This window comes from Raphanus sativus, chromosome 3 (genome assembly GCF_000801105.2).
Source record: "Raphanus sativus cultivar WK10039 chromosome 3, ASM80110v3, whole genome shotgun sequence".
Taxonomy (NCBI): domain Eukaryota; kingdom Viridiplantae; phylum Streptophyta; class Magnoliopsida; order Brassicales; family Brassicaceae; genus Raphanus; species Raphanus sativus.
Genome location: NC_079513.1, coordinates 11,756,495 through 11,783,243, shown reverse-complemented (window position 1 = coordinate 11,783,243; position 26,749 = coordinate 11,756,495). Strand labels below are relative to the sequence as shown.

Genomic DNA, 26,749 nt, shown 5'->3' with positions numbered 1-26,749 from the left:
TCATGCTCTTACAGCGCGTTTCTTAAAGTCATAAGTAATCTCTAACGCTCCATCAAATATTCATCTTGTCCACACCTTACGCATAACAGCCCAGACCTACAGCTCGTTTAAGTCAGAGAGCCAAAGCTATTTTAGTCCCGACAGAGCAGCTATAAATACCAAACGTTGTTAGCTATATATAACTTAAATCACTCATACTTCTATAAGATGAATTTGTTTATTAGAAGAATAAAGATGAGCTTTTAGAGAAACATAACAGATAACAAGGTCCGAAGTTCAAACATGACAGTAACTTAAAAACATTGAAACACAGAACCAGATATGACTTTCGACTAAGCGGATCTGATTCTTTCCCCCATATAATTCATGTGTTTCAACATGTTTCTCTCTTGGAGGAATACAATCTTTCACAGCCTCAACCTTCTCCAAGTTCTTCACCCATCTGCTGTATTCTGGAAACTTCTCCTCTGTTATCACTTTCAATCCCATTCCTTCCCAACCTCTCTCCAAACAAAACGGAATCATACTTCCGGCAACTAAATCCAAGAACCCGACACTCTTACCGCCGAAGAAATCTTTTCCGACAAGTTCCTTCTCCAGATTCATAATCAGTTCTCTTGTCTGCTCCGCCAAAGCCTCTCTTCCTTTCTCGTCTGCTCTTGCCATTGATACAAAACCCGCAGTGATAATCTGCATTACAGATAAAGATTAAATCAATTAATAAGTAAAAGATTAAAAACAATTAATAAGAATATATATACCTGTTCATCGACGAGTTTAGCTAAGAATCGAGCCTTGGATCTCTCGTAAGGATCTTCAGGGAGAATTGGATTCTGTTTCCAAGTCTCATCGATGTATTGAAGAAGCACTTGAGACTCGAGAATGGTTTTGCCATTGTGGACAAGAACAGGGACCTTCTTGTGGATAGGGTTGAGTGCAAGAAGCAAAGGGCTTTTGTGCTCTAGTATTTCTTCAACGTAATCGTACGGTATGCCTTTGAGTTTGAGAGCCATCTCGATCCGACGGCTGAAAGGGCTCGCCCATATTCCCAAAAGCTTCACTTCTTCTTTCTCCGCCATTACTTGTTTTATCTTTATCTGTCTCCTAGAAATGTGTTGTTGTGAGTGCCTTCAAGTTTTGATTTATATAGCCTTAGGGTTTTGAATTTGTGTTTGTCTCGAGGCCAAAACGACGATCCACGTTGCCGTATGATTACTATGCATATGGTATGAAAGGCAAAATGTAAATGCGAAGAAAGATCTAGAAGGGTACCCCATCGATTTCTCCGTCATTGTTTCAACAAGTTAGGTGTGGACCTTCGATACACGTTTAGGTTTAGATCGGTATTTTGGATATTTTGATAGTTTCAGATTGGATTTGGATTTAAGATTTTGAATAAAAAAAACAAATAAATTTTTCATTTTTGAGGTTTTTATATTTTAAAATATAACTTTCAATTAACTAATTTTTATTTTTAATAAATTAAATGATTAATAAATTTTGAGAAAACATTTCAAAAATAGAAAAACACTAGTTTAAACTATTATTTTTAAATTTTGAATGTAACTTTTGTTAATATATAAAATAAAAAGCTTGACATATATTTTAATTGAGTATCAAATTGTTTTGTTTAAATTATGTATAATATAATTATTTTAATTACATGAGAGATTTAAACTAAAAACTAGATTTTGATCCGCTAGGGTAAAAGGAAAAAAATATGACGGCTAGGGTTTTGGGAGGCAATTTTCGAGCGTTAGGCGAGGAAGGACAAGATGCAACCATGGATGATATCAGGGGGAAGGAGAGGCCGTCGGGAGATCCACCGGATGCTCCTGTGTCCTGGGTGAGGAAAGTGGTAGGAAGTAACGAAGGAGGGATGCCAGTACCAGAAGAAGTTGTTGATGAAGAGTTTGTGGAGTCGAGATTGGGTCTGGAGTTTCCGAATGGAGAAGATGGAGAACCGGTGATAACGATAGGAGAGGAAGTGTTGACAGCTATGAATAGCCTGTGGAAGAAGTGTATGATCGTTAGGGTTTTGGGGAGGAACGTTCCGATTCTAAGCCTGAGACGCAAGCTCATAGAGTTATGGAAGCCAAAAGGGACGATGTTTGTGATGGATCTCCCAAGAAACTATTTTATGGTACGGTTTGAACTGGAGGAAGAATACATGACTGCATTATCAGGGGGTCCGTGGAGGGCGTATGGGAGCTACCTTATGGTGCAAGCATGGTCTCCCGAGTTTGATCCGTTGAAGGATGAGATTGTAACAACGCCAGTTTGGGTTCGTTTATCGCATATCCCAGTGAATTTCTACCATAAGACAATACTGTTGGGCATAGCCAAGGAGCTAGGGCGACCAATCAGAGTGGATTTAACAACTTTGAAATTTGAGAGAGCTCGTTATGCGAGAATCTGTGTGGAAGTGAACTTGAACAAGCCCTTAAAAGGGACAGTGATGGTGAATGGGGAGAGATACTACGTCTCGTATGAAGGAATCTCTACTATATGTTCAATGTGTGGAATGTTCGGGCATCTAGTTCACTCATGCCCAAGGAATGTTACGGAACGAGCTATTGCTCCGGCGCCTAGCCAAGTGACTAGGACGCTTGTGGGATCTCAACCCATAGGAATGGATACGGAGTTCACCCAAGTGAGGCAGGCGAGGAGGAAGCTTGAGCAACAAAGAAGCATAGGAGGTTTAACGCAAACTAATGTGGAGAGAAGTGTAGAGGGAAGGAAGACACGGGAAGCACGTAAGGAAGGAGTACTTGAGGAAATTAGAGTGGCGAATCGGTTTGGAGGTTTGGAGGAAGAAGGAGAGATGGAGGAGCTAGTGGAAGCTGGTGTGAGAGAGGAAGGAAATAAAGAGAATGAAAATATTGCGAACCTAAGCTTGGGAGGTTCTAGTAAGGTGCATGGGAAGGCTATGACGTTTGGAGCAAATGAGAAGAAAGGGAACTAGAATTCAGTTCGATTGGGCCCTAAAGAAAGAAAAGCAAGTAATATGAAAAGCCCACAGTTCCCAAAGCCTAAATCAAAAACGGTTGGGCCTACACGCGGGCTGGTATTTGGGCCAACTAAAGGAGAGATCGACATGTCAGTTAGTGGTAAGAGGCTGAGAATCGAGAAGGAAAGCGTTGGCCGGCCTGGTGGTGCCTTCGCCGGAATTAGAGACGGAGAAGTGGAGGAGAGGAATCCCAACCAAGCTGATGAGCAGAGTGATATGCAGGTGCAGATTGTTCCAATGGAGACCCCTCCGATTGATTCATCGGCACCTAGTATGGAGCAAGTGGGAGAGGTCTCGACGGGTGCGGAGGCATGACGAGTTGCCCCGGTGATTCTAGTTTTTGATCAAAAGATCCTGATGAAGTGCATTCTATGGAATTGCCAGGGGGCAAATAAACCCCAATTTCGAAGATCGATCCGTTATTTGGTGAAGAAATTCAACACTGATATACTTGCAATTTTCGAGACTCATGCTGGTGGAGCAGCTGCAGGTAGAATTTGCCAGGGGTTGGGGTTTGAGAACTCGTTTAGAGTGGATGCGCGTGGCCAGAGTGGAGGCTTGTGGCTGTTATGGAGATCAGAAGTAGGAGAGCTAGAGATTGTCAAGTCTTCTGATCAGTTTATTCATGCTCGAGTGGGAACTGGGACAGAAGTGATCAACTTGATAGTAGTGTATGCTGCCCCTACGCCGAGCCGTCGAAGTGGTTTATGGACTGAGTTGGGAGAGGTGATTCATAATGTTGTTAGGCCGGTGTTTGTGGGTGGGGATTTCAACACTATTGTGAGATTGGATGAGAGAAGTGGTGGGAATGGGAGACTATCTGAAGATTCACTAACTTTTGGAGATTGGATAAATGAGATGTCTCTTATTGACATGGGTTTCAGTGGAAATCAGTACACATGGAAGAGAGGTAAAACCGAAAGCACTTTCGTGGCCAAGAGGTTGGATAGGGTTCTCTGTTGTGCTCAGTCGAGGCTGAAGTGGCAAGAGGCACAGGTATCACATCTACCCTTCTTGGCATCGGATCATGCCCCATTGTATCTACAGCTAACGCCAAAAGTAAAAGGGAATGCGTGTCGACGCCCTTTTAGGTTTGAAGCGGCATGGTTACAGCATAATGAGTTTAAAGACATGTTGCTAGCTTCATGGAATCGGGACATCGATACTAGAGAAGCACTAACGCAGTTGGGAGAAAATCTTAAACAATGGAATAAGGAGGTTTTCGGGAATGTTCAGAAGAGAAAGGAGACACTGGTTATGGAGATCAAGAAAGTACAACAGCAGATTGATCAGAACCACACAGAAGAGTTGTTGGTCAAAGAAGGTGATCTCCTTAAGGAATTTGAGATAGTTCTGGAACAGGAAGAGCTTATTTGGTTCCAGAAATCACGGGAGAAATGGGTTGCTCATGGAGATAAAAACACTAAGTTTTTTCACATGTCAACGATCATTAGGAGAAGAAGGAACATAGTGGAAATGCTAAAGAATGGGGATAATAAGTGGATTTCGGATGCTCGAGAGCTTGAGGAGCTTGCGGTTAGCTATTTTAAGAAGCTATACTCGTTAGAAGATGTTGAGATTGAGCCCCAGGACCTACCGATGAGGGGATTTGTGGGAATTACGACACAGGAATATACGTCTCTGAATAAGCAATTCTCTGCAGAGGAAGTGGAGAAGGCGATCAGAGCTATGGGAAGTTTTAAGGCGCCAGGTCCCGATGGTTTCCAACCAGTCTTCTATCAACGATGTTGGGAGGTAGTAGGTGACTCAGTGATCAGGTTTGTGCTCCAATTCTTTGAAACTGGGAAGCTACCGGAAGGAACAAATGATGCTCTTGTTGTTTTGATCCCGAAGATACTCAAACCAGAGAGTATCACTCAATTTTGCCCGATAAGTCTGTGCAATGTGCTCTTCAAAGTTATCACGAAAGCTATGGTAGGGAGATTGAAGAGTATCATGAATAAATTGATTGGTCCTGCTCAGTCTAGTTTCGTTCCGGGCAGACTTAGTGATGATAATATTGTGATAGTGCAAGAAGCTGTTCACTCAATGAGAAGAAAGAAGGGAAGAAAAGGGTGGATGATTCTCAAACTGGATTTGGAGAAAGCTTATGATAGATTGCGCTGGGACTTTCTAGAGAATACGCTAAGGGCAGCTGGCTTGTCGGAGAACTGGGTTGGTAGAATAATGGAATGCGTAGCGGGTCCGGAGATGAGTATTCTGTGGAATGGAGAGAAATCAGAATCATTTAAGCCATCGAGAGGGCTGCGACAAGGAGACCCTTTGTCACCATATCTCTTTGTGCTATGCATGGAGAGGCTCTGTCACCTGATAGATGAAGCGGTAGTGGAGAAGAAGTGGAAGCCTATTAATCTGTCGAGAGGAGGGCCAAAACTATCACATATCTGCTTTGCAGACAATTTGATTCTTTTTGCGGAAGCATCTGTGGCGCAGATAAGAGTGATCAGAAGAGTGTTGGAGACCTTTTGCAGAGCCTCTGGGCAGAAAGTGAGCCTCCCAAAGTCTAAAATCTTCTTCTCAAGTAATGTTTCAAGAGAAAGAGGAGACCTAATAAGTCGGGAGAGTGGTATTGCGTCAACAAGGGAACTGGGGAAGTACTTGGGGATGCCGATTCTACAGAAGAGAATGAATAAAGACACTTTTGCGGAGGTACTGGAGAAAGTGGCATCAAGATTATCAGGCTGGAAAAAACAAACTCTAAGCCTTGCAGGAAGGGTTACTTTAACTAAGGCGGTTTTATCATCAATTCCGGTACATCAGATGAGCACAATATGTCTGCCTGCTAGTACTCTTGACAAACTTGATAGCCTGTCAAGGAGTTTTGTGTGGGGAAGTGGTCAGCACCTAGTCTCCTGGGACAAAATATGCAAACCTAAAGCTGAGGGAGGGCTTGGGATTCGAGCGTCGAGAGATATGAATAAGGCGTTGATTGCTAAAGTAGGATGGCGCCTATTAAATGACAAGGAAAGCTTATGGGCTAGAGTCTTGCGGAGCAAGTATGCAGTAGGCGACATTCAGGATCGATCTTGGAGAGTGGTAAGGAAGACTGCTTCGTCTACGTGGAGGAGCGTGGCACTAGGGGTCAGGGAAGTGGTGAGTAAGGGGTATGTATGGGTTTTTGGAAATGGAAGGAGTATCAAATTCTGGACTGATCGGTGGTTGTCGGGTCAAGCATTAGTGGAGGTGGTAACAGTCGAACTTCCAGAGGGCTTTGAGAACATAACTGCGAGAGATTTATGGGTGGTCGGTGGGGGCTGGGACCTAACCAGAATTGCTCCGTTTATCAGTGAGGCAACGAGGCAAGAGTTAATGGCAGTGGTGGTAGACACTTTCACTGGAGCGAAGGATCGTTTGAGTTGGGGCGAGACACCGAATGGAGAGTTCTCAGTGAAAACGGCTTATAACCTGATTACAAGAGATGATGTTCCAAGGCCGCAAATGGGAAGCTTCTTTCAACAAATGGGAATCAGGCAATAATGACTAACGCAGAGAGATTTAGACGTCATCTTAGCGGAACAGATATTTGTCAGATTTGCAAAGGAGGGATCGAAACCATCATACACGTACTTCGCGATTGTCCAGCAATGTCAGGAATCTGGGATCGTTTTGTGCCAGCTAGAAAGAGACAAGCTTTCTTCTCAATGACTTTGTTTGAGTGGTTATATACGAATCTAAGTGATAAACATGAGGGAAGTAGAGTTCCTTGGGCTACACTGTTCGCTTTGGCTATTTGGTGGGGGTGGAAATGGAGATGTGGAAACGTGTTTGGAGAGAACCGACTTTGGAGAGATAGAGTTAAATTCTTAAGAAACTTGGGAAAAAAAGTGATGGCAGCAAAGGTTGCGGCAAACGGGGAAGGTGGTGCTGGTGGAAGAACTGAAATCATGTTAGGTTGGAAGCCTCCCCGTGTGGGGTGGATGAAGCTGAACACTGATGGGGCCTCGCATGGAAACCCGGGTTTGGCTACTGCAGGAGGAGTACTGAGAAATGGCGATGGTGAGTGGTGCGGCGGGTTTTTAATTAAAATAGGAAGGTGTTCTGCTCCTTTGGCGGAGTTGTGGGGCGTTTACTATGGACTCTTCATTGCATGGAGAAGGGTATTAGTAGGTTGGAGGTGGAAGTTGATTCGAAAATGGTAGTGGAGTTTCTCACAATGGGGATTGGCGAGAACCACCCGCTATCCTTCCTGGTACGCCTATGCCATGGCTTTATCACAAGGGACTGGATAGTCCATTTTGTTCATGTGTATAGGGAAGCTAATCACTTACCTGATGATTTAGCTAACCTTGCATTTTCATTTCCTTTTGGTTTTCATAGTTTAGTTACTGCTCCTTTGGAGGTTGTTACTCGTTTGCGAGAAGATGTAGATGGACCTTTACGGCCACGTCATGTTCGTTTGTAGTCTGAAGTTTTCTTTTTAATAAACACTGGGAGTTCATTTCTCCCAGTTTCCTACCAAAAAAAAAATTAACTAATTTTTATTTTTAATAAATTAAATGATTAATAAATTTTGAGATAACATTTCAAAAATAGAAAAACACTAGTTTAACTATTATTTTTAAATTTTGAATGTAACTTTTGTTAATATATAAAACAAAAAGCTTGACATATATTTTAATTGAGTATCAAATTGTTTTGTTTAAATTGTGTATAATATAATTATTTTAAATACATGAGAGATTTAAACTAAAAACTAGATTTTGATCTGCACGCCCGTGCGGATATTTTTTTTTTTTTTTTTCGAAATAATTATTTTGTTTTTATAATTAATAATTATATATTTCAACATTTACCATATAACTAATTGTATATTATTATATTTTAAAATTTGTATCATGAGAAGGTTTGTTAAGCGATGACAAATTTTTGTGATATAGAAAAGCTTTGTTGGTCGATATTAACTAAATGGTTCAATATATAATAATAATAATTGGAGTTATCCATAAAAAAGTATTCAAATAGTATATTTGTTTGTTTTTAGTTTTTATGTTCATATTCTAATCCGAAGAGTAACGAACTAATAGTATGTTCTTTGTTGAATTTTCATTAACTGAATATATGATAATTATGTGGTTTATGTTTACGATACAAAGGTTATAAATTTATAGTGGAACAGTGTACGATAAGAAAATGCCATTTATTTTTGGTGTGATTCCAAATTTATAAGAGTTCGGATTGCTTAAAAGAAGAGATGATGAGTGGTTAATTTTTTTAATTAATTCTGGTTTTAATAATGTTATTGAATCGATGTTTGTTTGGTTAATACTACGTACAAACTTAATTATTTAAATTAGATTTAAGTGATTTATTTTAAGTGTTAAACATGGTTTAATCTAGTGGCATAGACTTGTAATATTTAAAGAAAATTGAGAATTAATTTTAGTTTGTATTTCAGTTTTAATAGATTATATAAGAGAAGTATTGTGGCTTCATAAAAAAAAAAAAAAAAAAAAAAAAAGTATTGTGGCTTCATAACTTCTCGATAACTTTAGAAAAAAATGTAATCGTTTTGTCACAGAAATGCTCTTGCTTTTCTAAAAAACGAAATGATGTTGTCGAACAATTGAACTGCGAGTTAAGCAAAAAAACAAAAAAAAAGCACTTGACTGCGTCAAACAAATCATCAGCCTGGAAACCCTTTGCTTTGTTACCTAATAACTCACATTTTTTTTTCTGACTCATACTAGTAGAATGACTGAATGAGCTAGCGGATATGAAGTCAAACTAAACCGCTTCACTAGTCGGTGTGATTACTGAGAAAAGATGTGTCTAATATGTGAGGAGTACGGTTGCACCAAAAACTGAAAATTAACACAAAATAGATCTCGATCCGCACAATCGTGCGGATATTTATTTTCAAGTTTATGTATATATATATATATATTTGTTTCATGTAATTAATATATATTTCTAAAGTTACTTATATATTCAAATGTGTATGTAATTTTTTCAAGTACAATAATTTTATATTTTTCATTCTGTAAATTAATTAATTATTTCAATTAATCATATATATATATATATATATCGTTCTTATTATATATTTGTCCTATTGAATTTGTGTTTGATTATAAAACAAAAAAAATTATGCACGAAAAACATATTTAAAATTATATTTTATTAACTTTATTATGATCCTGACCCATAGTTCAAAGCGTTGGATTTTTTGCAATTTTTTATGTTTATTCATTTTAGAAAATAAATTACTGTATATATAAAATTTTTAAGATAAGTTAACTATACATGTATTATATAGTTTACTAATGTTAAACCGTTCTAACAACATATTATATCTTTAGCATATTTATGAAAACAAAATATATTAACTTTATCAATTTAAAATAATTTTTCATATTTAGTTCAATATAATGGTTTTCTTTTAAAATGGTAGATATTATTATAAATAGATAAATTAGGTTATGACTTTATTTTTTCATTTTATAAAAGACAATTTTATATATATTGATGTATAATAACAATTTACTAATTACAAAATTAATGTAAATATTTGCTTACATTTTTGACAGATAAGATCTTTTTATAATATTTTTTAACAAAATTTGTTAGAATTTTAAAATATAGATATTTATGTTTTAATTTAAAAGATATCAAAAGATATTATAATTTAAGTAATTAGAAATATTATATTATACTAGTATTAAGGAAATACATTTAATAAAATTTTTAAATGTGGTCCAAATAAAAATATCACACACGAAAAAGTCATAAACTATATTTTAGTAGATACGATTATTAGAAAATATATTGTTGTGAGTTAACATAAATTTTTTTCTTTTTAAAAAATATTACATGAGTTACAAATTTTAACTCGTTTTAACAGCGGCTTATATTTCTTTATTTATTAATTTAAATGAAAGCAATTTTGAAAAAGAAATTAGGTTACTTTACTAATATATATTTTTTTATATTTATTTATATAGGATATCTAATTTAATACAATATAAACTATAATAAATTTTATAAAATATAGCATATAATTTTATTCTAGTTAACATTAATTTATAATAAAATTATATTGCTAATAACAAAATTAATTAATGTATTATTTTATAAAAACATTTAAACTTTTTAGTAAGATCTTGTTAGATTTTTCTCAACAGAATTTCTATAAAAATATGTAATGTTATAATAAATCATAACAATAATGATAAGATTAGAGAATAAAAGTAACATGACTTTCTAGGAATAGATCCAACATAAAAAATTACACATGAATCAAGGTTGTGACTTAATATTAAAAACAAATATTTACATTATCCAAATTTCAAATATTACATAGGGACCATAGATCTTTTGATATTTTGAGGGGGGGGGGGTGAATTAGAAACAAAAAAAATATTCATAATATGTTAAGAGAATGGATCTGTAAGATAAATATAAAAGATAAAACCGAATAATATATTCGGGACATTTATAGTTAAATACTAAATAGAATGTAATTAGTTGATATATATTATAAAAATATTACATAAGAGATATATATTTTATGACAAAAAAAGAGATATATATTTTATTTAAATGTATATTTATTTGTGGACATAATAACTTCATCTTTATATAGAACATACAAAACTTTAAATAAAATAAATTATACAAATAAAACGTGATTAAACAATACTTTTAAAAAAGTTAGAAACTATTTATGAAAAAGGAAGGAGCTCTTTATAAAGCTAAATAGGAAAGAAAAGCCAAATAAACAAGGAAATGTCAAAACGGAACAAACATTCAGCAAGATTGTTTTCTATTTAGTATAATTTTTTCATAATCACAAAACTAACCCTTGATTAATTTAATCAAACATATTAAACTAATATTTTTTTGAACGTCTGAATCGATTATTATCGATTAATTATGCTATTACAATGATAAGAATATTACAAAAACGATTTTACAGCCGACAATTCTACCACCATGTGAGAATACACGCCTAACTGCACTACTGTGAGCTGTCCTATGAGATCCATGTTTGATGGTACGCCCTTCACCAAGCTGAAGATTTCATGTAACCTGTTTATCCATAATCTGCATAATTTGATATTTCCTAGGGTTTGAACCCCAGACCTCCGGGTGTAGAAGCAATTGAACCCTTAGTCAAACCACTGGACCAAGGGGGCTTCCACATTAAACTAATATATTTAAAAAATAATAATTAAAAACATTTTAAATAGAGAAAATAAAATTTTTTAAATTTTTAAAATAAAAATAAACGTTGTAAACTTCATAAAAATAAAAATAATTTACAAAAGGTTTTTAATAAAAAAAATAAACTTTATAACGTTTTAAAAAGTTTTATTTTATAAAAAGTTTAAAATGTTTTCAATAAAACTTTAATAAAATAAACTTTGAAAACTTTATAAAAATAAAAATAAAAATTTACAAAAACTTTTTAATATAAACCTTAAATAAACTTTATAAAAACATTTTACAAAGTTTTATTTTTATAAAAAGTTTAAAACTTTTGTAAACTTTTTAGTTTTATCAAAACTTTTAATAAAAATAAAACATTTTAAAACATTTTTTAATAAAAAATTAATAAAAATAAACTTTCTAAACTTTACAAAAAAGTTTTAGTAAACAAAACGTTAAATAAACTTTATAAAAATGTTTTACAAATTTTTATTTTTATAAAAAGTTTAAAATGTTTGTAAAATTTTTAGTTTTATTAAACTTTAAAAAGGATGAAAATAGAACAAGAGTTTGTGAAAACCACAAGACAAACTATGAAAAAATCATAGATTGATGAAGAAGAAAATGCAAAATCTTTTTTTTTGATATTTTGACAAAAGAAATCGATCAAAACACGTTTTAGATTAAAAATCTTGAATGCAATTTCTACCTCAGGTAGATGTATGAGTAGTTTTTAGATTTCTCATTTACGAAACTTAGGAATACTCATAAAAGTAGAACATGCATTCCACATGAAATTGTCTATCTTTACGAATAGTAGAATTCAGATTCTCTTTATTTAGAGTTTTAATAAAAATTAGATTGTTTGTTCTTAAAAAGTAGATGAACATGTTTAATATATTATTTATTTTCTACTAACTCATTTTCCGTAGAAGACGCAATCTACTTTTAGTAGAATATAACTTTTTATTTATTTATTAAGTTTTCAACCAAAAAAATAATCCGTTTGTGTATATGAGTGTTTTGTTAATTGTTTATATTTTTATTTACAAAACTATTTATTTCATTAATTTTCATAAATTTTCATAAATAGAAATGATAAAAGAAGAAAAAATGGACAAAATTAATTTTATATTAAAGGGACAATCATTCCATTTTGGCAACTTTGTTTTATAAAATGTGGGAATTTACCACAAGAAAGAAACAAAAATATTTATGTAAACCAGAAAATAGAACTTGCTTTAAAGAAATTGTTGAGAGCCTTGTTTCAAATTAGTAGAGACAATACAATTTTCTTCCAGAGAGTTCAAACTCAAAGCAAAACTCTAGCTAACGTAGTTTATAGTATTGTTCTAATATGGTCCGTATGGAACACGTGACATTAACGTGGGTCTACCCCCCACATTGGCCGGTGAATATTTCTATGGTCACAAGATTCACACCTCACACCACTGCTCAAGATATTTCATCTTATATATAATATTTTTGCAATCAATATTGTGTCTGAATTGGTTTAATTTCTTAAGAATTTTTCGTGTGCCGAAATAAATGTTCACATAGGCAAACTCCAGGCATTGCAGGACAAACGATGAAGCCTCTAAATGTTATCTTTACTTGTAACACCCCTGATCCAGTCTAGAAGACTAGAACTACCAATCATGCAATAATTAAATAAAACATGTATGGTCAACCACTAAAACCTAAATTAAATCGAAGACGCCATGTACGTTTATTTATCTACCTAACTGAGATTTCTAAAATAGATTTAGACACTTCAGTTTAACATCTAAGCAAAGAAATCCTAGTAAACAGTAGTCCAATATTTGTCAACCCAAGATATATTTAATAGTTAGTTTGCCAGAGGCAAGATCAAGTATTATACGAAACTCAAAATTTCATAAATTCGATATATTTATATAATATTAGATTTCACATGTAAAGATATATAGATCCAGTTGGAAACTCATCGCTCAAAACATTACCTACATATTAAACATTTATTTGCATATTGCAAAAAAAGCACAATTTTACATCAGCTTAGCTTAAGTTTATCCAGTTTGAGTGGACACCTAATGATTACCTACAAAACAAGCAAAATTCTAAACAACTAATTTGTTTTGTAAGTTGGGCTTCCAATTCCAATACCCGCATAAGCAATTCCCTGCAAACCTAAATAACATTCATCATACAAACCATAAATAACATATGCAGCAATTATGATACTAATGCATATTCATATATACCATATTTACATACTAATGCATACGCATATTATGATACATATGCTACAGTTATGAAATGATTATGATACTATCACCACTTCCACCTTGAGGCTTTTTTCCTCATTTGATATTGGCCATCCCATTTATTCCAACACACTCAAACAGATCATAGCCACAAAGGCTAAATAACTGATGGTCCACACATTTGTCTACCTCTAAATCTAGCACGATCAGATCATGCATCGTCATGTGTGGCATGGCCATAGACTAGAATCTCGTCCCTTTGTGCTTTCATACTGATGTGTTGTTAAATGATTACAGCAACTGTTTCCACACACTACTTCATTATGAACAGTAACAATATAATCTAAGATCAATGATAACATTCATGTATATCATAATTACTTCACATACTAATCATTTAAGCCTAGCTTTCAATAAGCAATCACACATATCCATCACACCAATCAATATATTTCATGGTCATCAATATAAATCACGCTCATCATTATCACTTTTAACTATCAACACAATATCTCATAATGGTAGTATCCTCTACTTTCAATTAACAATACCACAACATGTCATGTTCATTCACTTAAATAACACTTAGTCATGCTATCAACAATATTTCACTCAAGCAAGACCAATCAATAAACCACAACCATAACCATCAATCAACATCACAATATCTCATACTTGGTTTTTACTAAGGCAGCAAGCATAGCCACAACATACTTTAGCTTTTTGGAATGAGATAAACACACTTTCCGAATCACATCAGTTTTTTTGCTCTCCTAGACAAAACTTGAGCTCTAGGATGATCCAGCCATAATTAGGAAAACCTAACTTTGGATTTGGATTTAGGATGGAAAAATAACTCATAAGAGAAATCTAATCTATTAAAAATGAAGTACAAATAAGAATTAATCCTTAATTTAACAATTTATTTACAACCTTAGGCCATTGAAACAATTAATAAATTTATTTTAACTTTTAATGTATTTTTTATTTAATTAAAATAAAATCGGCTACTTTCTATAATCTAGCTAACCAATAAATTTAAAATATTTTGATACTCAACGAAAAATTTATAATATCTCAATATTAAATTACTTATTTCTAAAACTGTTTATATATTTTTTAAGTGTTGTATGTTTCTCATATATTTTCAATATAAACTAACCTAAGAGACATGTAAATGTGAAAAAGAAAAAATTATCTGCCACAAAATATTTGTGCTAGAAAATTAATGTATTGGTATACACAAACATATCAAGTGGTTAAATTTATAAATAAATATAATATGAAAATGGTCCATGTAGTAAAAATCATCAAATATATTTAGTCATCATTTTCATTACTTTAACATCTAATTATAATATAAACAACTTATACATTTATAAATATTTATAATCTTTCTATAAATTATAATTAAATCATAATATTATATATTAAATTGAACGGTGTCCAATCTGGATATCGGTTCAGCCGGTTCAGTTTTTTTTTTTTTGTTTATAAAAAAATAACTACCATATTAAAACCATACCTACTTGGGGTTGGTTCAGTTTATGTACAGTCAGTTTTTTGTTTATTCAGTTTTATACCAAAAACCATAAATATATTTAGTTTTTTATAATGTTTTATGAATTTTATGTCGGCTTTAATATAACACAAAAATATATTGGTTTTCAAATAGACTATTTTTTTCTTTTTTCTTTTACTATTTAAATAGTTTGTAAATATATTAAGTTAATATTAGTAATATTTTTTATAGAATAAAATAAGAAAAATTAGTTATCCATAATACTATTAAATAACTAAATAGTAGCACACATATTTGGCAAAAAAAATGTTTTGTTTAATTTGAAATAAAAAAACTTTTAACTTAAAACGAAATATTAAATGACTGAAATTGAAATTTTAAATATGAAGATCATATCTATAAAACAAATTATCTATATATTATTAATTATATTATATAACATATTATATAACATATTATATAATATACATATAATTATACTATTATATTTTAATTAATCGGTTTATTCAGTTTATTTGGTTTGATTGGTTTATATTCCAAACCATATCTATATACATCGGTTTCTTATAAATAACATTCATTCGTTATGTTCGGTATAGGCCTGGGCGTTCGGGTACCCGTTTGGGCACGGATCGGTTCTTTCGGATATCGAGTTTTTCGGGTTTTGAAATTAAGCCCCATTCGGGTATTAAACAATTTCGGATCAGGTTCGATTCGGGTCCTCCCGGGTCCGGGTCGGTTCGGTTCTCATGCATAGGAATCTGAAAATAACCAAATAACCAAAATATCTAAAACGGGTTCGGTTTGTACCCAAAGTAACCGTTTCTCATCCGTCGCATCTCAATTCCGCAGAGCCCCATAGTGTCAGATTGACATTTTTGCTTCGTGCTCCGAACTGGGCCTGATATATGTTGGACCTGAAGCATAAATTTTATTTTTGATCATTTCTCTTTAAGAACTGTAAAGATACTTTAGAAACTGATTGTGGGACGTTGACCCGGATAAACATAGTCTAAAGATAAAGGTGCCACCAGTAGAACCACATAACATATATGTAGTTATTAGTACTTAAAATATTTTTCCTCCCCATCCCCGAAGCACATGCTTCCTCATGTTCTATTCGGGCCCGGCCCTCCATGTAAGCATCTTCCTTGTCTTTATTTTCTGCATCACCGAAGTAAAAATGTATATATGATTGAAACAAGTTTTTAGGTAAAATATTTTCCAAGGAAGTTAAAATAAATATAAACTAAACAAGTAAAACAAATACATATAAGAGGTTTAAACGTGGGGGCGTAAATGTCTAGATGAATATTGTATGAGAATGTTAATATTTTTAGCTAATTAAGTGTTCTCTTTGTTATTCATAGCTGGATGGAGTTATATTGAAGGATACAATCGAGTAAATAAAATATGATTTTTTATATGCATAATAAGATTATGGGTTTAAAATCAGAAATTAATGATAATAGATACGTACATGCTAAAATATTTATAAGAATTTATTATTTTAATTCAAATTACTACTTAGAACTAAGAAAAACTAAAATAAGTAAACCATACAGTGAGTGCATAACAAATTGATAAATTTCATCCATAAAATTCAATAAATATCTAACAAATAAATGAATTAATGAGAAGAAAAGCAAAACAAGTTTTTTTTTAGCTTTTATTAGATATTCTTTAAGATATTTAATTATATTTGTTAATGTATAGATGAATTACTCTATTTTAAAGATATTAATGAAATTAATTTATTAATATTATTAAAATAAGTATCTTGTTTGAATTAGAATCTCATTTTAGATACTAGAGTAATAAGTTTGCCATTACATATTTTTATATATATAATCTCTATTGTACGTCCCTAGGAAATACAAAAATAAAATAGCAAACCAATACATCTTTTATTAGAAGACTATTATGATAATGTCATCATCACATCTTGCTATCATGTGCATCATCATGATTTCTCTGGTTCCTCTACATCAATGTATGTATAATGCAATAATGATTAAATAAAACATATTCCATTTTCCATCATTTTATCAATATAGGCATTGCAACTATGCATATTATATTCTCAATTTTAATCTTATTCTCTCTTATATAGTGGGAAATGCAGATGGTTTAGAATTCAACAGAAAGTGTGTCCGTCCCCTTATATGTACCGGAAGACGTTGTATTTGCTGTAACAATCCACCAGAAATATTAAAATGTTATGCTACAAAAGCAGAGTGCATGGCTCATTGCACAAATCCAGTTATTTGATTGTCCTAAAAAACTTGAAGAAATTAGAATATAATCATGTGAAACATATATACATATATATATATATATATATATATATATATATAAATATAGATATTAATAAAATTTTGTTGTGGGTATCACTATATATATCTAGTATGTATTTTATAATATATATATATATATATATATATATTATATATATATATATATATATATATATATATATATATATATATCTATATGATTAATAAAAATACAAATTTATGTAAGAAAAAAATATAAAATGATTTTGTTTGTTGTGTTCATCAACATTGATAAGCTTCAACATTCACCTTTTCCCTTTTTGTCTTTACAATTTATATTTGTGATCAGTCTTTTTATATATTTTCTGTTTGCATTTGATATGTTCTATTTTTATCGATATTTTATCTTGCTAGATCGAAGAGAAAATGCCAAACCATAATAGTTTCAAGCTTCTCAATTAAAAATATTATATGAAGCTTGTTCTTTCTTTCTAAAGCTTCTCCTACAATATACTTCCATATTCCTCGTCATTCTTCCTCGTACTTCCACACATACACGTAAAAACAAAAGATCAAAATGGTTAATCATGAGTGAATATAGAAAATAAACAAGAAGCTTTATCCATCAAATATAAATGCCAACACCTTCTCACTATTTTTATTTTTCCATTCAAACCAAAATTTCCATTTTCACCCTTCAATTCACGATAATAATTACAAAAACATTGAATGGTTGAGATCATTTAACGAAGCAAATATTTGAATAAAAGATAATTGTGAAATTCGCCAAAGCGCAGTCTTAGCTGTCCTCTCGCTGAGGAGTTTGATCAACAGCTGGTTTGTTTACCACCTTTTCTCCTACGAATCCACCTTCTCCTCCGTCACATCTCAATTCCGCAGAACCCCATAGTGTCAGATTGACCCTTTTTTCTTGGAAACTGACTCATCGTGCTCAGAACTGGGTCTGATATATGTTGAGTCTGAAGCATAAATTTTATTTTTGATCATTTCTCATTAAAAACTGTAAATATCCTTTAGAAATGGTTGTTCGACGTTGACCCGGATAAGCATAGTCTAAAGATAACAAAAAAAAATTACCTTCACAGACACATTTTGACTTTCAAATATCACTCAAAGACACATTCCACTTGCCACATACTTTTGAGTTGTTCGTTGTCCAATATACCCTTGAAACACTACTCTCTCCTCTCTTGTTTTTTGTTGTTGCTATATTCTCTCCTCTCTCATTACTTTTTTTGTCAAAATCTCTCAATTATTTCTTATTCTAACTAAACATGCTTTTTAATTAATGTTTTAAATTTTAAAATTAAATTGAGAAAGCCTACTTTCCCAATTGTGCTCCCAAATCACTAACCCTAATCCCGATATATCTCGTTTCTATTCTACGCGATGAAGAACCAGAACCCTTATCACTAACTTTAATCCTATACTAAACATATCTTCTGAGTTCTGTCTCCTTTTTCAATTGATTTTCCGTGTCCACTCTACTCTCTTGAATCTTCACCAACAAGAGCTTCTTTGACGGCAGCGGATTAAGCGACAAGTTCTTGATCTTTCATGAAATCGCAAAGCATGCGATCTCATCAGGAAGTAAAGTGAAGGACGGACTTGATTCTGGTTAAATCAACAAAACTAGTCTAAATCCCAGATTGGCTGAGGGATCATTGGTTTTTCTATAAATTGATATTTTTGTTGGGTGATTAAGGTTTGGCTGTGGTGCTTGACGGTTTAATCCATCACGATGGTTGCTTATTGTCAGTAAAATGATTCTTCTTCCTCCCAAAATTGATATTCTTACACATGTTTTTTTTTTTAATTTTGCTTTGTATGACACAATAATCGCTTCAAATTGAGAATTTTGATGATGACAGAATTTTTTAATTCATCTTGTTTCTATGTGTTCGATTCCCTATCAAAAAATTTGAGGAACTTCCTTTCTTATTTGTGGATATGTTGGCATCCACATTTGACATAACCTTTCCTCTCAGTGGGCCACCATCTCTCACCGATTCTGTTCGCCACATGTACAAGTTTCTCAGCCGATGGCTCAAAGCCTACTCCAAGCCAACACCACCCCCCAAACACACTCCCCCTGACCAAAATTTCTCTGTCCACAAATTCTATGTCCATAACTCACATGTCACTACAAGAAAATGAGTTTTATTAGCGGACGAAAACGCTATCTAACTATACAATAGCGGTTTTAGAAACACTGTATCATCGCCCGTCATAGTAGATTAAGCGCATTAGATAGCGGTTTTTGGAAATGATATCTTATTTTTAAATTCTATAGCGTTTTTTCTAATGCAATTAAATATTTTTTAATAAAACTTTTGTTATAATTTATATTAAAATTAATTATTTTAAAAGTTAATTATTTCAAATTATTTAATTTTAAATATTTCAAATAAAAAATAAAAGTGTAATGAATTATTTTTATTAAACATTATAGATTACATTTGGATAGAAAATAAGAAACGGTTTTTACTAAACCAGATGTTTTACAAATTAAATCTAATCTTAACTAAACCTAATCTAAACCTAATGTTTTTGCCGCCGCCTCCTCAAGAACTTCTCCGTTCGTTGCCGCAAGCCCCATGACCACCGCCTCGTCTCACGACCACTAGATTCTCTGTTGCCTCCTCGCCGCCCCATGACCACCACTCTGTTCGCGACCACCAGCTTTTCTGTTTCCTCATCACCGCAAGCCCATGACCACCACTCTGCACGACCACCGGATTCTGCGTCGCCTCCTAGCCACAAACACCACATCTGCTAACAATCCACCACTTTTAACAAGAACAAAGTCAGATTTAAGAGAAGGAGCGAGAGAGAGAGGTGACCGTTGGTGGTGAGGATGGTGGCGAATGGGATAGATGGCGGTGGTCATGCATCCTCAGATCCGGGGTCGCTGGCTTGGCTCCACCTTCAGATTCGTGTGTGTGTGAGAGAGGAGAGATGAGGGAAGTTATACAGAGAAAGGAGATGTTTGTGTGTTACGTGAATCGTGTGTGTGTGTGATTGACACAGTGAGAGATGAGAAGAATGATACAGAGGAGGAGATCAACCGAGTCCACAAGAAGATAAATGAAAAGATAGATTTTGGCCATTGATTCTTGGCCATTGGATTAAAAGTAATCAATGGTCAGAAATAGTAATCTGAGTTTTGAAAAATGGACCAATGAGAAAGAAGGACAAAGATCATAAAAGAATGATTTAGAACCTTTGGATCAAAATTATTCAAAAGCCCAAAGTAAAACTAATAAAGATTATCTTTTCATTTATGTATAATCATTTTTTGTGCTGTTTATTATTTATTAGTTTATTTTAATTTTTGAAATGTATAATATTAATTTGAAATATTATATATAGTTTGAGATATATATTAAAGAAATTAAAATTTGTTTATAAGGTTAAAGTTTTGAAATAATTAATATGGTTTAAGGTATAATCATTTTTGTGTTGTTTATTATTTCTTGATTTATTTAAATTTTTGAAATGCATAATGTGAATTAGAAATATTATATATAGTTTGACATATATATATTATAGAAATTATAATTTGTTTACAGTTTGAGGTTTATTGTTCTATGATATAGGTTAAAGTATTGGTTTAGGGTAAATGGTTAAAGTTTTGAAATAATTAATATTGTTTGGGATTAAGTTTTGAAAAGATTTAAACTTATAATTTATATTTATGATTTGAAATTTAAGTTTTAGAATTGCAACTAATAGTTGCTATCATCAGTTGTCAATACAAACCAAAATTCTATGTCATATATGTATATGAATATTATTATTTGTTTTCATACATAGTGTTATTTAGCGATCAAACAAGAGTATGTAAACAAATTTTTTTAAATATTGCGTTTTTATTACCATTTTTCATTTTATTCAAATTATAAAATTTTCATCAAAATCTAAGAAATCACAAAATTATTCAATTTTATGTAGTATTAAAAATTATATGAGTAAGTAAAAAAAAAGATCATTCGAATACTATGTATATATTATAACCAGATATTAAATTAAACTACATTATATACGAGTCGCCGAATTTACCGGTTCAACTACATATACAAAATACTGTTTAAAACTCAAAATTATAATAAAATAACTTTAGAGTTATTATTATTAATTAAATATTATAAAGTTATATAAATTTATCAAAATTATCAACAAAATAAAATTCCAAAATGAAAACAAAATATCTAAACTCGATTCCAACCTCTTTAAATCCTCACGAATATTTACTCTATTATTCTGTGATTGTATCGTAAATGATCTCGTATTGTATATGAACATGTTAAATATCGTAAAAGTTTTTTTCTATCAAAATTAGAAAACGAGACTCTTTTTAATACTCCCTCCGTTTCTAAATAGATGATGTTTTATGGAGTTTTTGATGTTTCAAAATAGTTGATGTTTTAGTATATCAATGTATTTTTTAACTTTATCAAAAACTGTGTAACCAATGATAAAATGTAATCTATTTTGTGATTGGTTGAACAATTTTTAATTTATATTTTAATAATACTTTTTAGATTAAAAAACAAGTTTCTTAATAATCGTGCACAATCCTAAAACTTCATCTATTTTGAAACAGAGGGAGTATATGTTATCGTTAAACTGTATCTGATATGTAATGGAAATTTTTGTTGTTATTGTTCTCCACGGTTTAAATACTCTTGGAATAATTTTACTCGAAATGCCTATTGTCTTTGCTTTCTTAAAAATTTAATAGTGGTAAAATATTATTCAGTTTATGCTATTGAAGTTTTCAACCCAATATATCTCTTTAAATTTAAGGGAGAATTAGCGGATTATCCTTAGTGGAGATTCAAATTAGAGAGTTGCTCATGATGTGATATTATTGGCTTTGCTCATACACTTCATGCAATAAGTAGAATAAAATGACCCTGCTTTTCTGACAAAAGCTGCAAGTGAAAAAAAATGTTTCATGTTTGGAGATGCGTGATCGAGGTTTTAGGCTGCAGCTAGAGCATTCTCCTCCATATATTTTCTTTGAGTTTTAAATTAATTTTATGGTTTTTCTTTTTCATCTTAATAGAAATGGGATTTTCTTTCTCATCTCTTTTATTTTTCAATCAATTTTTTATACAAAAAACTCAGATATTCAAAGTTTCTTACTAATATCCAAGAAAATTTGATGAATTTTGACTAATATTTTGACAAAGATTCAAAACAGTAAGTGAAAACCCATAAAAATGAAGCGAAGATCGTAGAACCATGATTGTGAGTCTATGGAGAAAGAAAATCAGGTAAAATTTTCTTTTTATTGATATATGATGAGTTATATTAGAACTCAGTGAAGTGTTAACAATTTAACACTCCGATGATGAGAGGTTGTTGCGGTTTTATCCCCTTAAATGATTGGCGTTCTTTTCCCTTTCAGTTTTAAGTCGTAATCTACTTTCAATTTCTAATCATATTGATAGAAATTATGTGTTGCTGTCTTTCTCTTCAGCCATAACTCAAGCGATGGTGTATCAGAAGATCAAGAAAAGGCTGTTCTTGATAACATATATGTTAACTAGTATTTTACAAGTTAGCAGATATTATTTATGATTTAGTGGATTTTCTAATTTATATCGGGATTCATGCTACTTGTTTTATTAGCTATTTAAACTGGTTGTCGGTAAGATGCTATACAACATATGTCTTTAGCTGATACAAGATTTATTAGTTAGTGCACTGCTTGGAGCAGATAACAACCAATATATCAACTATCGACAACTAGTTTGTAATATTTTTTGGAAAACATTGACGCTTAGTTTATAATTTTTTTTAGTTTATAATTTGTTTCACAATATTTTGTTAGCATATATTGTAATGATAAATAATTGACCATATATTGTAAATCATATATCAGCTTAGGGACAAGAACTAAAACTTATATCAGTTAACAAACCATATATTCGCTAACGACAACTATATACGGCGTGATATACATTTACATCATGATTTTTGTCACATCAAGAATATATGGTGAATCATCTTACAATCACTCCTTTGTAACCATATTAGTGCAGTTAATCAAACATGTATCGGTTAACAACAACTATGATTTAACCTAATATGAAACATATTTAGTTGTAGTTAATAAAATTTGTATCATCTAACAACTATTTTGTAGCAGCTAACTTAACATATATTTAGTTAAAAGTTTCTGACCATAATCACCACAATGGAAAGTGTAAATGCATTTTTCGTGGTTCAAGAACTCGTCTGAGACAATGATTCAATGGTTGGACAGACAAACACATGTATAGTACAAAATAAAATTGGTAGGTTTGGTGTATATTATGTCATTTTCGAACTAGTTGGATATATTCTTATGTATTAAACTATGTATCAATTAAACAAATTATTTATCAGCAAGCAAATAATGTATCGGTTAACAACAGCTATGATCTAACCTAATATGAAACATATTTATTTGCAGTTAACAAAATTTGTATCATCTAACAACTATTTTGTATCAGCTAACTTAACATATATCCCATTGAAAGTTTCTGACCATAGTCACCACAATGGAGGGTGTAAATGCATTTTTCGTGGTTCAAGAACTCGTCTGAGACAACGATTAAATGGTTGGGTAGACAAACACATATATAGTACAATATAACATTGTTAGGTTTGGTGTATATTATGTCATTTTCGAACTAGTGGGATATATTCTTACGTAATAAACTTGTATCAATCAACAAATGATTTATCAGGTAACAAATAATGTATCAGATGCTAAACCATGTATCAAGCAATAAACTATGTATCAAGTAACAAACTAGTTATCAAACAATATATCAGTTTACAACCCATTTGTTTACCTAACTTTCAACAAACAAATCAGATATAGCTAAAAAGAATTCTTACCAACCATTTATCAACTGAGAAATTAACATAGTTTAACAAATCGCATATCAGATAATAAAACATAGCTAACAAACTATGTATGAAATCATTAAATAACTATGTAACAAAAAACAAACAATGTATCAGTTAACGACAATTATTTTGTAACACCTTTTACACAATTTATAGACTATTAAAAACATGTTTGTAATAATTAACGAGGCGTATATGCTGATGACAATAAATTAGAAATTTACTAAAACATATACAATATCATGTAAGAAATAAAATTTTGACTAACTTATATGTAATCCAAATAAAAAAAAAACAACTTTATGGAATTGACATTAGAACCACCTTGGCCTTAAAAACCTTGCTCTTAAGAACTTCCTTAATTGTTTCGACACCAGATCCAACGCGACTTCCAACTATGTTGTTAAATAAATTCTGCGAAAGCATAAATAAACCTAAAGAACTCAGTTTTTTCTTCTCTGGATTAGGAATGAAACCTCTAAAATAATGGAAATAAGAGTCAGTACTTTGTGATAAATGAAAATGAACAATAAAATTGTGTAATTGGAAGCAATATAATGCTAAAAGGAGAAATTAATTTGATAAAGGTTATAGTTCGAGAAGATATAGAAGAAAGATGAAGAACAAAAAAATGAGAGGAGAGCTGATCCAGAAAAACGAAAGGATCAGAAGAGAGGAGACCAAGAAAAAATAAAAGTAATATTAAAAAAGAGGAGAAAATGTGAGCAGACTGACGCAGACATAGAGCTATAACATAGTTGGACATGCTGCAATAGAGGCAAAACTAGAATCAAAATGAGTTCAATCAAATCATGGGTAATCCTCTAATATTGATATCGCGTGGATGTATAAGAGCCAAGTTTCTCTACATTTAATCTGCTTGATATATATGCTCAGCCAGTGCATAAATATATAATTAGATTTAGGATATATATCTAACGATTTGTATTATCAAAGCATTACTTCAGAAAATATTTTTAGTTTTATATGTACTAAATATTAAAAGATTATCTAGGGTACTTGGGAAATGATCTAGAAAACTCTTAATATATAAGAAAAATATAATGTTAGTTTTCCCTTAAAATATTTATTACATGTTTTCCCGAAACAACACTTGAACTACAGTAAAACCTCTATAAATTAATAATGTTGGGACTTTAAAATTTTATTAATTTATAGAGATATTAATTTATAAAAATTTCCTTTTTAGATTTTTTTCTATTTTTGAATCTTTTTAATTATAAAAGAAGAAAATATTTGATTTTACCGTTTATACGTTATGCTAATTTTAGAAACTTAACTTTCATATTGTTTTATTATCTTATTTGGTGTATACTTTTATGTTTCCTAGAGTTGCTACGTAGTTTTTGATATAATTTTGCTAAATATTATCAAAATATATGGAAATGTTAAGAAAAATATAAGTATTTTCATTGTAAATATAAAACCAACAATATAATTTTTAGTTTGTACGTATATAAAATATATATATATAGAGAGATAGATTATTAATTTATAATTTTAATGGGACTATATATTTATATGAGAGTTTTAAAAATATTATTATCTTATTATTTTATCGATTTGTGTCATATTTTACACTGGCCCAAGTTGGAACCGGTGAAATTTATTAATTTATAGAGATTATTAATTTACCGAGTATTAGTTTATAGAGGTTCTACTGTATATGCAACATCATATGAAACGATACATGTATATATGTACCATTGACTATGTAAGTAACATGTGTTAGTCCAATAAATGAAGGCTAGGTAACTTAATTAGCTGTTACTTGAAAGTTAATTAGCCCAAGAATACTCTAAAAATAATATAGTTTTGGTGTTACTACTTAAGAGGAGTGGGTTAGTGATACTGAGGATCTTTACTCTATAAGCCATAATGGGAACATATTTAATGGCTTAGAGCCGGTATATTAATAATGTAGCATTACAACATTTTTTGGTAGTCACGTATCATCATGGAAATGATTATCAGACTTCTTAAAGATATAGGTTGGTTTATCTAAACATATATTATGTTTTTTATTAAACTAATTATCAAATTAATTAGTAGTGTACAAAAGAATGTTCTCCATTATTTCACATCCCCATCTTCTTCTTTCTATTTGACATCCTTCCTCTCTCTCCCCTCCATCCCTCTTTCTCTCTCTTTTTCCATCTTGTAAACTCCTCTGATTTTTCTTCATAATCTCTATCTCCATATTTACATTTTTTTCTTTTTTTTACTCCTCATCTTTTATTTTTGTTTATATATCTGTTCATATACTATACTATATAGTCATAAAATATAGAATTGTATATTTTTATTCTTGATAATATATCAGTTATAATTTTTTCACGTAATGTATTTTATACTAAATATTTTTTCTACATATAAATATGTTCTTTCATATTGCGTAAATTGCATTAAACTATATAAAAAAATAGTGCCGCAGAACTCAAATTAATTTATACCATTACATTTATGTTTGGAATAATCTATTCTAAGTATATGTTATAAATAGAATAGTATGAAAGTCTAGTGTATGGTAAGACACACGCTCAGGCATTGTGAAGGACAATCATGTATGATTATG

General features: G+C 31.5%; 2 protein-coding genes and 1 long non-coding RNA gene across 3 annotated transcripts; 1 reads left to right on the top strand and 2 right to left on the bottom strand.

Annotated features, from left to right (window-relative positions):
* Positions 1 to 198: 198 nt before the first annotated feature.
* Positions 199 to 1,118, bottom strand: LOC108843951 (glutathione S-transferase U5). Its single transcript, XM_018617115.2, is given in 3 exon segments — positions 199 to 371; positions 373 to 690; positions 762 to 1,118. Coding segments are annotated over 3 exon segments (675 nt in total). The 5' UTR covers positions 1,080 to 1,118; the 3' UTR covers positions 199 to 332.
* A 602-nt stretch (positions 1,119 to 1,720) lies between these two features.
* On the top strand, positions 1,721 to 2,965 carry LOC108845146 (uncharacterized). Its single transcript, XM_018618408.1, has one exon. The coding sequence runs from the start codon at positions 1,721 to 1,723 to the stop codon at positions 2,963 to 2,965; it is 1,245 nt and encodes a 414-aa protein (XP_018473910.1).
* A 16,694-nt stretch (positions 2,966 to 19,659) lies between these two features.
* LOC108847639 (uncharacterized) lies at positions 19,660 to 20,537 on the bottom strand. The gene is made up of 2 exons (XR_001948976.2): positions 20,088 to 20,537; positions 19,660 to 20,016 (listed from the first exon to the last, which is right to left on the bottom strand). It is a non-coding gene; the product is annotated as an uncharacterized LOC108847639 (long non-coding RNA).
* Positions 20,538 to 26,749: the final 6,212 nt, after the last annotated feature.